The 14,639-nt window shown below is 34.9% G+C and overlaps 1 protein-coding gene across 2 annotated transcripts in view; it reads right to left on the reverse strand.

Annotated features, from left to right (window-relative positions):
* Positions 1–102: 102 nt before the first annotated feature.
* Positions 103–14,639, reverse strand: part of slc29a1a (solute carrier family 29 member 1a) — a 55,650-nt gene continuing 41,113 nt past the window's right edge. For both annotated transcript variants that reach the window (XM_081350813.1, XM_081350812.1), the window contains exons 2-13: positions 13,273–13,354; positions 13,107–13,188; positions 12,042–12,211; positions 11,258–11,397; positions 10,796–10,930; positions 9,282–9,379; positions 9,083–9,164; positions 8,012–8,097; positions 7,804–7,912; positions 7,636–7,721; positions 2,398–2,597; positions 103–1,613 (exon numbers count right to left, since the gene is read on the reverse strand). In XM_081350813.1, the coding sequence (XP_081206939.1) occupies positions 1,502–1,613; positions 2,398–2,597; positions 7,636–7,721; positions 7,804–7,912; positions 8,012–8,097; positions 9,083–9,164; positions 9,282–9,379; positions 10,796–10,930; positions 11,258–11,397; positions 12,042–12,211; positions 13,107–13,188; positions 13,273–13,301 (1,329 nt within the window). In that variant the 5' untranslated portion in view covers positions 13,302–13,354 and the 3' untranslated portion in view covers positions 103–1,501. The remainder of the gene's footprint in view (positions 1,614–2,397; positions 2,598–7,635; positions 7,722–7,803; positions 7,913–8,011; positions 8,098–9,082; positions 9,165–9,281; positions 9,380–10,795; positions 10,931–11,257; positions 11,398–12,041; positions 12,212–13,106; positions 13,189–13,272; positions 13,355–14,639) is intronic.

Here is a 14,639-nt window from a genome sequence, read left to right on the forward strand (position 1 = left end):
TGATTACACACAGTTTCTCCTGACAACCCTCCATTATGAGACCGCTGAGTGACAGGGCTGTTGTGCTTCTGCTCCAGCTCACGTAGTGAACAGACATCATCATCAAATTACAAACAGAAGTGTGTTTATTTTTACCCCGTCCAGTCACAGACCCACCCCCTCGCCAAACATTTCCATTTTGCCAATTTTTTGGAAAACATCTCATTCAAAAAGCAAGTTATGCATTAACAATGTTAGAATTTATCAATAGGCTGCATTAAAATATAGAATACAAAAAGCTGTTAAAAAACAATGGTATAAATAATAACAAATGTAACAATTTTAGGCCTTCACTCTTTGAAAACATTCACATCAAATACATGCAGCTGACAAAATGAACAGCAGACATCTGAACTTCTTTTAACATTCAAAATGCCACTATAAACTTCATTTGGGGCCCTTTAATGTGTGATACAGTACGGTTGATCTAGAACCACTGCAAAATGTGATTTTCTTACAGTATTTTTGTCTTGTTTTCAAGAAGAAATATCTAAACATTCTTAAATCAAGATGCATTTATAAAAAGTCTTGTTTTCTGAAAGATCTATCAAAATTAATTGAGTTCATGCTTAAAACTAAAAAAGAATATCTGCCAATGGTATCAGAAAAATAAACTTAATTCATGGGGAAAAAGCATAAACTTACTTTTGATGAATTCATTAGAAAACAAGACTTAAAGTCCCCATGGTGGAAATCAAGTTTTTAAAGTTTATATGTCTGTCTCGCTGGTGTTTCTGACGTCACAAACTACCTTGCAACCAATCTGGTCAACGTGTGATCGTCAACGTGTGGATCTATGAGCTGGTGTGAGTGAGTGGAGGCGGGGCTCATTTACATATTCACAGAACCACGTTTACTAAATGAGGCATGGTTGTAGAGTTACATTCAAGCTATTTTAAGACTTTAAAAAACTAAAACTTTAAAATATGTAATTTTTCACAACAACAATGAGTTTTAAGGGATAAAATGATTGCCTACAGGGGGACTTTAAAGCTTAAGCAATATACCTTCTCAAATAAATTCATCCTGATTTCAATTTTTAATGGAAAAGGCAAAAATACTAAGCAAGAAAATCTTTGTTTGCAGTAAACTACTGCCCTAATAGCTGCAAGTCTCACTAAACAAAACTAAAACGGCAATTAAAACTGTTAATACCTACAAAAACATTTTAAAAACTAAAACAGTAAGGTGTTAACCTTAACTATACATTATTGCTAAATACTAAATTGGCACAATATAGAAGTACACAATGCAGACAGTTTTTGGCTTGATGATGATGATGATGCCGCCATTGACATCATGATGATCTTTTTATCCCCGTGTGAATCTAGTCTATTCCAGATGCCACATGCAGTTCTTCAGGAGACACAAGAGGGACAAATGGTTATATGTGCAGTATGAAAACTTTCTCTCTGGCTCTGTCTACAACTAGGGTTAAAGTTCCTCGTCTTCATACTGAGAACTAGATCATGGCCCGGAAGCCGAAGGATAACGCGGCTCCCAAAGCCAAGCCGAGAGAGAGGAAAAATGCCATGATGGCTCCTGCAGTTTCCGCTTCATGCTGGGAGACTTTCCTGAGGGAACACACAAATTGAGGACGTGAAGAACTTTGACTGAACTGTTAGATGAACATCATCAGGACAATGTTCAGTGTGTACAGATGAGATGTAACTAATGATTCTTCTGTCATGGACAGATGATGATGATGAGGCACAGAGGATCTTAAATGCAGTGTGTTTATTTAACCAAAAAAAGTGCATAATCCAAACAGAAGAGCTTGGATCACACAAACAACACCAGATAATGATGAACTGAGAAAACACCATGAATTTATAAAGACTATTATTTTTCTAGCAGACCAATATAAAGTCTAATATGTGACCCTGGACCACAAAACCAGTCACATAGGTCAATTTTCTTAAATTGAGATTTATAAACTGATAAAAGCTGAATAGATAAGCTTTCCATTGATGTATGGTTTGTTAGGATAGGACAATATTTGGCCGAGATACAACTATATGAAAATCTGGAATCTGAGGATGCAAAAAAATCGAAACATTGAGAAAATCTCCTTTAAAGTTGTTCATTTATGTTCACGATTGTGCAGCATTCACTCACAAAAATAAATGTTTTATATATTTACGGTAGGAAATTTAAAAAATATCTTCACGGATCATGATCTTTACTTCATATCCTAATGATTTTTGGCATAAAAGAAAAATCGATCATTTTGATCCATACAATGTATTGTTGGCTATTGCCACAGATATACCCGTGTGACATGTGACTGGTTTTGTGATCCAGGGTCACATATGCACTATATTTTGCACACACGTTGATGTAGTTGTTTATACGTACTTTGGTCCGAAGCACATGCAGAGACTGGCCAGGTATCCGTTGCTAAAGGAGAAGAGGATCATGAAAACGATGTACCAGGAGTCGTGAGAGAACAACACAGGCAGGATGTGTCTGGGCTGAACGTTGCAGAGGAGGAAGAGAGGGATGAACACCACGCGAGCGATGACCAGGATGGGCAGCCAGACGCTGTCTTTACCGGGCTGAACAGAGAGAGGTCACATGACAAGACATTCATCAATCCATCATCATCATCATCACCCAAAACTAAAGAGAAATTAATGACCTTTCATTAGTCAATACACACTGTAGACCAGAGGTCGGGAACCTATGGCTCGCGAGCCACATCTGGCTCTTTGGCAAAAATCATGTGGCTCGCGAGGTCTCTAACCCTTTACCAACAAACCATCGATGAAAAACAATTAAAACACATCAACAGAGATCGGCTCTCTGCAGAAAAAGCAACCAATTACAATTCCCTTGTTGTAGTACAGCCTACTGAAGTTAATGAAAAGTTTATGATAATAATAATATTAAAGTTGTACCGGCAAAAGTGCGTGTTCAGTGCTGTTCGTGAGTGTCACGAGTCACCACAGCAATCAACTAACCGCTTACGTTTCTGTGGTAACCTACAGCTCCTGCACTGGGATTCAAGCTGGCGAAAACCATTCTAGAACAGCAGCAAAAATGTAAAAGTAGACTTTATAAACTTTAATATAACATTTTATTGAAACGGGTGCTTTGCTGCGCATAGAGACATTTCACCCGCTGGTAGGCTACATTCACTTTTGCCGCAGAGACCCTTTATGTCCTATAAATGTGTCGTATTTTTGATCAGGGCCGGCGCTCCGCACACACACATCACGCACTGCGCGTAGGGCACCAAGTGCTTGGGGGGGCACCAAAAAATCTGGGTCGTGAAAAATCATCACAATAGGGTACTAGTATAAATAACAAATAAAATATGTCTAAAACATGTTAATATTGGGTTTAAGTGGTCGTTCAATGAGGCCTATTATATGTTGATCCGACGAAAATTATGTGTGTATTTAAGTGGTCCAGTGGTAGAATTTTTGCCAAGCGTGTCAGAGGTTCTGAGTTCTAATCCGCACTCATATAGTTTTTTTTTTTTTTTCTCATCAAAACCGATTATGTTTTTTAGTGGTTGTATATCAGGCAGGGACACTTTTTGTGCTTTTTGTTTTCTAATTGTACCGGAGCGAATAGAGAGTCTCTCCACAACGGATTGAAACGCGCGTCTGAGTGAAGGCTGTGCGCGAGCCAGAAACAAACATAGTATCCGCGCCACTGATCGCTCGGCAACGAGCACTTTGATCAGTTGATTTAAAAAAACAACACATTTCAGCGCTAAATCGACTCTTATTTAAAAAACGAATGAAATGAATGCTCTGCTGGTTAACTGGAGATGTTTTGTTTGTTTGTATTGGTACATTCGTGCCGCGAGATGTTTCAAAAGTGGTGGGGACATGTCCTACCCGCAAATTACGCCTATGCGTATGCATGTCCAGGGGCGTCGCTATTGTAGTGCAAAAGATCCGAGGCTTTAGCCCTGCATGGCTAAAATCTTTTCTTTTTTTTTTTTTTACTTTGAAACTGCAATTAGAATAAAAAAAACCCCACAATCTCAGTGTTTGTATATTTTCATATTCACAGAGTTGTCAAATTATGTACAGAATTATTATATTGTGCCTGACCTTTGCACTTTTAACTTTCTGTGTTTACATTGTTCAGTTCCAAATCTGTGTTTTTAGTAATTGTGGTGGTATTTGGTATTTATAATTTTAACCTTTATATTATTTATTTCTTTTCATGTTTGGTGCCATTGTTAATGTAAAATTATTTATTTGCAGCCGTTATTTTGGAAGTAAAGAGAACCTAACTAAGAAATTCTGAATGGTTGTTATTCCCTTGGTGGGTGGGGGGGGGCACCACCAAGCATTTGTGCTTAGGGCACCCAAATGGCTAGCGCCGGCCCTGTTTTTGATAATCCGCGCAGATTTCAGTTGACGATTCTGTTTAAAGTTATTAAAAACAAAACATGAATGAATGAGAAAGAAAAGAACAGGATGTGCTTTATATTGAAAAGAAATATTAAAAGTGCGATAAGTCGCGAAAGAGAACTGACAGGATACTGTGCGCGCGCTCCGAGCGCAACACGGACAAGCAGCCTTTGTCTTCGGTTGCGCGCCTAAACGGCCAAATAAACACAGAAATATATCAAAATGCTAAGTCGAGTATTCACGTAAACACAGCAGATAGTACTGTGTGCATTCATTCTCTCTCACACGCACACAAAATGGTATATGCTCATCACTTGGTACTCAACCTCACAGTGAAAGCCCTGCAGAATTAATTCCATATTCCAACTTATTGTTTGCTGAATATTTGTTAATAATATTAATAATTAAATAATATTAATAATAATTACTACGGTTGAATTTTTTATTGAAAAAAGCACGTCTTTAATATTAACTTTAATAATATATATATATATAGGCAATTTTTTTTCCTACTGTGGCTCTTTTGGAAAAATGCATTATCCAAAAATGAAAAAATGGCTCTTTGGTCAAAAAAGGTTCCCGACCCCTGCTGTAGACACTATTAGTGAGAGATTGATGTATTGGTCAGATTATATTATATTACTACTATTAACTCAAAGCTCTTTGTTGTCAATTTCAAAATTGATCAATAGTTTTGCAAATAGATAAAATGCATAGTTTTTTTTATTATTATTTACTAAAACAATTAAAAACTTGTTTTTGTTCACTGAAATAAAATAAAAAATAAATATTAGATTGGCAACATGGGTACTAAATAATTACTAAAACTACAACTGAAATAAAATAAAGCTAAACATAAAATTAAACAAGTTAAATAAATTGAAAATAAAAATTAAATATATAAAAATAAAAGCTCATTCAAAATATTAATACAATAGATAATTCAAAACTGAATAACACTAAACACTGAAACAAATAAGTAAAACATTTATGAATATTAATAAAAATATTGTGTAAATGTCTCAATCAATTTAGTATGTCACATCTGTATTCAATCTTAATTTTGTATTATAATACACAGTTAGCTGTCATTATCATCAAATAACTATATTATATTACTACTATTAACTACTATTAACTATTGTCAAGTGTATTTTAACTGTTTGTTGTCAATTTCAAAATTGATCAATAGTGTTTGCAAATAAATAAAATGCATAGTTTTGTTTACTAAAAGAATTAAAAACTGTTTTCATTCACTGAAATAAAATATAATAAATATAAATATTACATTGGCAACATGGTAACTAACCGAAATAAAATAAATGCAAGTACTAAATAATTACTAAACCTACATCTGAAATAAAATAAAGCTAAATAGAAATATAAAAACATAAAATTAAACAAGTTAAAACTAAACTGAAAATAAAAATTATAAATATAAAAATAAAAGCTCATTCAAAATATTAATAAATACAATAGATAATTCAATACTATGAATAACACTAAACACTGAAACGAATAAGTAAAACATTTATGAATATTAATACAAATATTGTGTAAATGTTTCAATCAATTTAGTATCATAATGTCACATCTTCAAATCTGTCAAATGTCAAATCTTAATTTTGTATTATATTATAAAACAATAAAGCTGTCATTATCATCAAATAAACTACCAAGGTCAATCAGGACGGCATCGGTCATTATAAAACCCTTGCTGGTCAACTACTGCAATCCCTTTGCTTAAACAGCCAATCAGTGCATGAGAAAGACGTAGAACAGGACTTTGGCATCTTGAATACATTCTGGGATCATGTGAACGTGGTTTCGCCTCTAAAATACTCAAACCCCATGATAATACCAAATCTAAATACAGCGAATTTAAAGCGATTGCCTGGACGTGACATTTCAGTTCATCCACCATCTCCGTCTCCATTTACCCCAGAACAAGTTGATGTACTGCAGCCAAGTTTCTCCCATGATGCTCAAATCTCTCATTCAGATGGACGCTATAATCGAGTCAAACTATAAGTATCCTCAAGCGCATCAGAAACAAGCGTTACATTGACTGTGGTCACATGAGCGTCAGACAGCTGACTGCACACCAGACGGGCTTCCAGTGGGCATGTGATCAAACATAACCACACCAACCAGCAATTATTATTATTAAAGAATATATATTTTCTCAAACTTAAAAAAGATACTGCAATACATACTATTGTACTGTAAAATTATAAAATCGAGTATTTAATAATCAACATGAATTTTATTTTACAGAACAACAGTGAAATAACAACACTAACATTAATGGTAGCCTTAATGTTAGTATTAACATTTACATTTATTCATTTAGCAGACGATTTTATCCTAAGCGACTTACAAATGAGAACAATAGAAGCAGTTAAACTAACAGTAGGACGACAATATGCAAGTGCTATGACCCTTCTCAGTTTAATCTAATGCAGTGCATGTCTTTTTTGTATTTTTTTGTATTAAAAAAAAATGAATAGAAGAGAAAGTGTTAGTATTACTGGATCAAGTGCTGCCGAAAAAGATGCGTATTTTCAAAAGTTAAACAATTGAGCTTTTATTTAAGTGGAAAACTGCATGGAGACTCTGTCTCACTGAAGTGCCTTGAAGCGAGCAGCGTTATTCAATGTGTTGACCTTATTTCCACTGAAACAGGAAGACAGGGCGGGGCATATCGAACAGCTCCTCCCCCTTTTTTTAAATAGCCAATACCGTTAAGTTTATGTCACGGCCAGAGCCGTTGAACTTGGCAAAACCACATTTGAGAGTCACAGTCTAATAGATTCCCCTTTTAGATTTAATATGAAACTTACTAAAGCAAAACCACTTTTGGACAACTTTAATGATCATTTTCTAGTACTTTTTTTTTTTTTGTCCAAGAAAGTAAGTCATATGTTTTGGAACAGATTTTCATTTCTGGCTGAACTATCTGTTTGACATGATGTAAGATATTCCAGAGAATTTTTTTATTGTTGTCCCTGTTATGATAATTTCTGGAACATTTACACAATAAACAGGCTCTTGAGTTTTTTCAGAAAGAACATCTTCATAGGAATACCTTGAAAACACCAGAAGGGGAAGGTCAAATAGAAAAAGCAGATGCTCCATTTGATTGAAGCCCTAATAAAGCATTCAGAGCACGTGTTTGAAGAGTCCCCGTATGCGCCGACTAACACACATACATACGTACCCACATACAAACAGCAGTCAGGCTCCTACCGGCCCAGTCCATCAAATTGAACAGGAGGAAGCATGACACAGGGATGAAATACTTTTCTGTGAAAAGAGACAGGACAGCTGTGACATTTCTGTAGAGAACATCAATACAGTGAAACATCACACATGCAAACACACTCACCCCATGCACTCCCTTCAGCAATAGTGGACTTGACCTCAACAGTGACAGCAGGGAAAATACCAATGGTGACGGTAAAAACAAAGCATACAGAAAGAGCCATCACCCAGATCTAAGTCAGGAGACAAGTGTTATTATAAACTGAGGCCTTCAGTTCTCCAGAACTGAAAAACTGAGAACTGAGAAAAGAGATGTGAGCAGAAGTTCATACTTTTTTAAAGATGGCAAACACTGACACTTCGGGTCTGGTCTCTTCATCAGTCAGACTCAGGACGGGCCTCTTCTCTGCTACACTTTCTGCAAGCCAAGAACAAAAATACACAATCAATTTCTCTATGCAGGGAATCACAGGTGATATGAGTCAGACACAATGTCATAAAGCTGTATTTGTCATTTAGCAGCATTTTGTTTTATTTTATTTTATAGCGTTTTATTTTGTTTTATTTTATTTTATAGCATAATGTTTTATTTTATTTTATAGCATAATGTTTTATTTTATAGCATTTTAAGTAAAATAAAACAAAATGCTATAAAATAAAATGCTATAAAATAAAACAAAACAAAATGCTATAAAATAAAATGCTATAAAATAAAATGCTATAAAATAAAATGCTATAAAATAAAACAAAATGCTATGAAATAAAATGCTATAAAATAAAATGCTATAAAATAAAAAAATGCTATAAAATAAAACAAAACGCTATAAATTAAAATAAAATGCTATAAAATAAAACAAAATGCTATAAAATAAAATGCTATAAAATAAAACAAAATGCTATAAAATAAAAAAAGATATAAAATAAAACAAAATGCTATAAAATAAAACAAAAAATGCTATCAAATATAATAAAACAAAACAAAATGCAATAAACGTAAACAAAACAAAATAAAAAAAAAAGTACAGATTTTCTGAGGTACAAATAAATTACCTCACAGTCTTGACCGGAGACATCTGTATTTGGTCTCAATATTAATTCAGTTAATTGTTGATTTGTAACCTTCAGAGAATTTGCCATATTATGTCCAGTTTCACAAACAGGGCTTAGATCAAGTCAGGATTAGGCCTTAGTTCAATTAAAGTTTCAGTTAAACCAGCTCAAACATGCATTTTAGTCCAAGACTAGATTAAAGCCTTGTCTGTGAAGCCGGGCAGTAAAGTTCTGCACATTTTCTCAGTGGTCTTATATATATATTCCAGTAGTCCCATATATTTGTTCATGAGTGTATGACGGAGCATCAGATGTCACTGACATTTTGCTAAATATGGAACGCTGGGCATTACCTGGTTTCAGCAAATCCATCTTGTTTTCCTCGTCTGCGATGGACCGAGAGCCATTGCTCTCAGAGTAATACTGGAAAAACTCCTGCAGAACAAATAGTTTTAGTCTTCAAAATGTAAACATCAAATCATAATTCTCTGCATTGATTAGAGGAAATGGGACACAGATGTGAATCTCAAGAGTCAGGGCTTTACATCTTACCAATTTGGGCAGGGCGAAGTAAGAAACCATGGCCAGGAGAATAACGACGCAGGCAATGATGAAGTAGCCGAAAGCGCTGTCCTGTAAAGCAAAGCCCGCTGGAAAACACAAGACGAAGGTCAAAACCTGGAAGCACCTGGAGTAGGGTTGGCATCATTGTACCAAAATGTCAGAAGTCAGTGCCAAAACCAGGAAAATTTTGCAGTTCTCGGTACCAGAGCAAAAACTGTTGAATTTAGTATTTTAAAAATTTGTGTCATTTTGTCTCACCCATTGGTTATCACTGTCAATCATCGTAGTTTTCTGCGCATTTAAAAACTTGTATTCAGATTGTGAATGGGTAATAAACAGAAAGCAAGAGCAGAGCCTCCATTTACAGTCACTAAGGCTGTCGATCTCTAAAGAGCAAGTTCACTGAACTCTGCGCTCTCACCAATACCCCTGTTATGATAAATAAAAGCTGTCATAATTGTTCAGTGAAATTACTGACTAGAACCTCTTCTGTGCTGGAAATAGAAACTAACATGAACGTGAGTGTTTGCAGAAATATTGGTACAATAAAAAAATTATTTAGTACCGACTGGTACCGATAGTACCGTTACATTTGACAACCCTAATCTAGAAATAAACGAACATTTCCACAAAATAAATCTGCTAAAAAACATATATTCAATCATTTAAAATTACTCATGAAAGTCGCAGTGGAATTGTGTTATTGGCACATAAATAAACAACTATCAACTAGTGTAAAGTAGCATTTTAGTTCTGACATTTAACATCTACTTTGAATCTGTTTGGTCCAGTGTTATTTTAATATTTTTTTTATACTATTATAGTATTTATTGATAGTTTTGTTTATTTTTGTAATTTTGGGAATCACTTTATTCTGAGTTGAAATACTTACACGTTACTGCATGTACTTACTATAATAATAACTGTAAATTACTACTAAGTAATTAACACCAACCATAACACTCTAAAGAACATGTTGTGAATTAATATTACTCATTATTTATTTGTGTATTAGTATTTAGTATTATTTATATACTGTATGATAATAGTACTTATTAATATCTTTCATTTTAATTTTTTATTTTGTTATGTGTTTTTCATTTTTATTAGCTTTGTTTTTTTTTCTATTTAGCTTTATTTTGATTTATTTTTTTAGTTCTTCAACTTATTTTATTTAAATTAAACATTTCTAATTTTTCATTCAAGTTTTTTTTTTTTTTGTTTTTCATACAATATTTATATTTTATTTGATCTCAGCTTTATTTCAATTTACAGAAACTACAGTAGGCAACATTTGAAGTGAATCAAAAATGTTCATCAAAGTTGTCTTTGAACGGGTATTTAAAATTCATGTACAGTATAACTTTGATGAAAGGTTTTCATCCACTTCAAATGTTCACTACTGTATTTTAACAGCTTTATTCTGGTTTGGTCCAAATTCTGGTTCCTCCGCTTTGGAAAAGAAGAACGTAAAGAGAGCGATACGGAGGAGGAATACGTACAGGCGAGCGCACAGATCATGGAGAAGGCAGCAAACGCTCCTGCAAGCCCTTGGCCGCTCATGATGGGCGCAGTGTAGGATGCTGGGAGCATTCCGGCCAAACCAAACAGACTCCCTTGCAGAATTGCTCCAAATGCTGCAAAAACAGTTTGAGAAGAAGAAAAACGTTAGTTAAGACTTGAGATAGCGCACATGGAAAGTCATAAAGGTCATGACAACACAGAACATAATGAAACATTTATGAGAGTTCACTACTTTCAGATCTGCTCTTTCAAGTAGGACCTTTCCCAGCTTGATTTTCACAACATATTGTGTATTAATATCAGCATCAAAGGATCATGTGTCTGAACTCAAGCCATCTTTTGCTCATTATGAAACTGAACCTTGTGACCTGACCCAGAGGAGAGAAGACCACTGCACTGAGGTCAAAGAGGCCTGGAATAGATGATGATGTGGTACTCACAGTTGATGCAGATGATTTTGATCATAGTGAATGCGAAGAATGGCAGGGGGGCCATCTCCACCTTCACCAGCACCGCTGTGATGACAAACACCACCAGAATGACAAACAGACTGCCTGAGATCCTCAACTTCTGAGGAATCCTGGGAGAAATGAGCAGCAGAAAATCACACAAGGTCAACTCTCCTGGGTTTCATGAGTGGTTATTAGGAAGATTCCTGGTAATCTCAAATGTGACCCTGGATCACAAAACCAGTCACAAGTCGCACGGGTATATTTGGGGAATAGCAATTGTATATATAATCGTATCCAAATATGGTCATATGATAACAAACCATAAATCAATGGAAAGCTTATTTATTCAGCTTTCAGATGATGTACACATCTCATTTTCCAAAAATCTACCCATGTGACTTTTTTTGTGGTCCAGGCAGGGTCACAAATGTTATTTAGTATCACTCTCTATTACAACTGATTTCCCACATTGTAGAATAACAGTCAAGTCAACAAAACTATGAAACAAGTGGAGCATAGGAGTGTGTTAAGTCACGAGGGATGTTCTTCCTTCATTATTTGGTCCAATTCATCCATAAATTGTAATTTGTAAAGAAGTTCATCACATATCCTTAAAATCACAGAACAGAATTTCAGTGAGTTTCAATGTCTGGTTAGGTCAATTTAGTTGTGTGTTCATTACATATTTTATCTTTTAAGTTAAATTGGTGGCAGCTCTAATCTATGTACATTTGTAAATCCCTCTTACATGTAATTTCAGAGTTTGTCTCACCTCTGATGGATGAAGGAGTTGAGGCAAGTGAAAATGAGCAGCGGTACCATGGCGCACAGCGTCATCACATTGTTGAACTTTGACTCTAGGACGTTACGACCATCCGTCTCATTGGCTGTCTGATTGTGTTCTCCATTGATTGGTGGGTCCTTCAGACGTTGGGTGAAATACTGCAGAACAAGGAGAAGTCAGATGTTGAGCGGCAATTTATGTGAAAGTGACGTTACATTAAACATCAAAGAGTAATTTGTAAATCAATCATGCTTAATGCAAGACCTAAAATACAGTAAATCTTAAGATGTTTTTTCTATTGATTCTACTATTTTTCACTAAATAAACACAAGATTGACATTTAATCATTGTTTATGCTAATATAACAATATAGAGTAATGAAGAGATTTCTACTAAAGCATTTAAAGCTACTGTAGGAAACTTAAGGAGGACCTATTAAGCCCTTTTCAAGACTGTTTCAAGACTCTACTAGAAGACGATTTCATGCTTAAATGTAAAAAAAAAAAATAATTCACATATTGTACATTTTTGCAGCACCTCTCTTCCCAGTCTGTCAGTAACACTCTGTTCAATTCCTGTCTCTATGACGCCCCTCCTTCTGAAAAGCTTAATGTGCTCTGATTGGTCAGCTAAACCGGTGTGTTGTGATTGGTCAAGTGCTTCGAATGTGTTTGGGAAATGTCCCGCCCCTTACCATAACCGCCAGTTTCAACACACTACTAAGTCAACCATGCCCCGCCCCTTTATTCTGCTTATGGATTATTTAAATTAGGAATATTGTTACGTTTCCAGAAGAAACTCAAGACTACAATGGAGGCGTTTCAGGGAGTTCAGAAACAGTGACACTGATATACAGAAGAACTCCCACTGGAGGGACTTTACAGACCTTTTTAATGCTCAAAACAGGAACATTACACACTAAAGAATTTTTAAATGTAAAAATGCAAATAGATCCTCTTAAAAAAAAAATGTGTACTCCTAATGTGCCAATAAAGACTGTTATAAACGTCAGTCTCAATGCTTGTCATTAAAACTCAATGAGACGATTTTTACCATGGTTGCAGTCATGAAGAAATTCCATGGTAGGAGAGTTCCCAGTCCCAGGATGAAGAATATGATCCATACAGCATTGTACCTGGAAGACATGTCATTTTATCCACGTGCAGTTTCACTATTGAGCCTTTGTCGTCCTGTGAGGAGGTTACGCTCACACATTTACCTGTCTCGTGGGGCGTTCACGGCTGTCATGGTGTCTGTCTGACGGATCTGTCACTGAGCAGTTTCACAATCTGGCATCAAATCTGAAATTACAATCACATGGAAACAACCATCAACGAAGAACTATCATTTCAAACCCAATAAAAAAACTGAATGATGAGAAACTGATGAGAAACATTCAGCTTGAGAAGTATATTTATGCTGTCTTTCTTTAAAATCTATGTTTTGAAATTCTCTTAGCTAATGTAATGATATTCAGACATTTTTAAGTGTGGCTTAATGTCTAAATGTTTTTTGAGGACACTTGAGGGTTTTGGTATTTACTGTGTAAACATCCCTCATTATTACTGCATTTCGTTCAAAAATATGATTCTCCCAATGGATATTTTGGCAGCAGCAACATAAACATTAAAATATCTAAACAAACGTCATTTTACATGTGCTTGCAATTAGCCTACATCTCTAAACCAATGTTTTTGAATAGATCACATACTGTGCTTTATTAAGCCTTGGGTATAGAGTTTATAAAATAACAAAAAAATAATTTCCTGAGCTCAAGCGACAGCTTAAGGAATGAATCACAAAATCCTCTGCACTCAAGAAATGGCAAAATATATTGATTAATTCTGCAGTCCTTTGAGAATAAACATACACAGTGAATGAGAAACTTAATGGACTCCAGGACAGACATCCTCTGTCTTACTAATACTGGGTTTTCCATTGATATTATTGATACCTGTGAAATCAATTTTTAAATGTAGTGAACCTGCATAGTGCTTTATACTTTTAAGGCTTGGAAATGGATTATGTTGCTCTTAAATGAGGAGCTTCAGAGGCAACAAATCACTGTAAGAGGTTTTGGATAAACTGTTTAAAAACTAAGATGATAATGGCAGACTGTAATATGCTGTTTATGGTGCTGACAACAATGAGCTTGAAAACATACTGATCCTGATGTATTATCCTTTTCCAAAAAGTTTACTTTCAGCAGTCCAATAAAGCACAACTCTATACACACATTCAAACAACTGTCAGGATATGCAAAACAGTCCTCTTAGTTAAGAGATTTATTGGTTCGCCATATTATCAGTCCTTTTTATGTGTTTTATGGTTTCTTTTGTATGCTAAAAATATTCCTCATGGAGAAATTTAATTTGAAAGAAATTTCAAAGTAGCATTTCATATTATGTTCTACCATTTCTTGAAAACAATAACAAATAATGAAGGTTTTCATGCTCCATCGCTCTTGCAGTATTCACTAAGATAAAGTAAACAGTATTTTCCAAAGAAACTAAAACACACTTTTTCCCGTCTATTCTCTTCTGGAAATGAAGAAAAGTAATTATTTCACTTTATTTTAGAAAACCT

Source organism: Scardinius erythrophthalmus (genome assembly GCF_964197995.2).
Source record: "Scardinius erythrophthalmus genome assembly, chromosome: 21".
Taxonomy (NCBI): Eukaryota; Metazoa; Chordata; class Actinopteri; order Cypriniformes; family Leuciscidae; genus Scardinius; species Scardinius erythrophthalmus.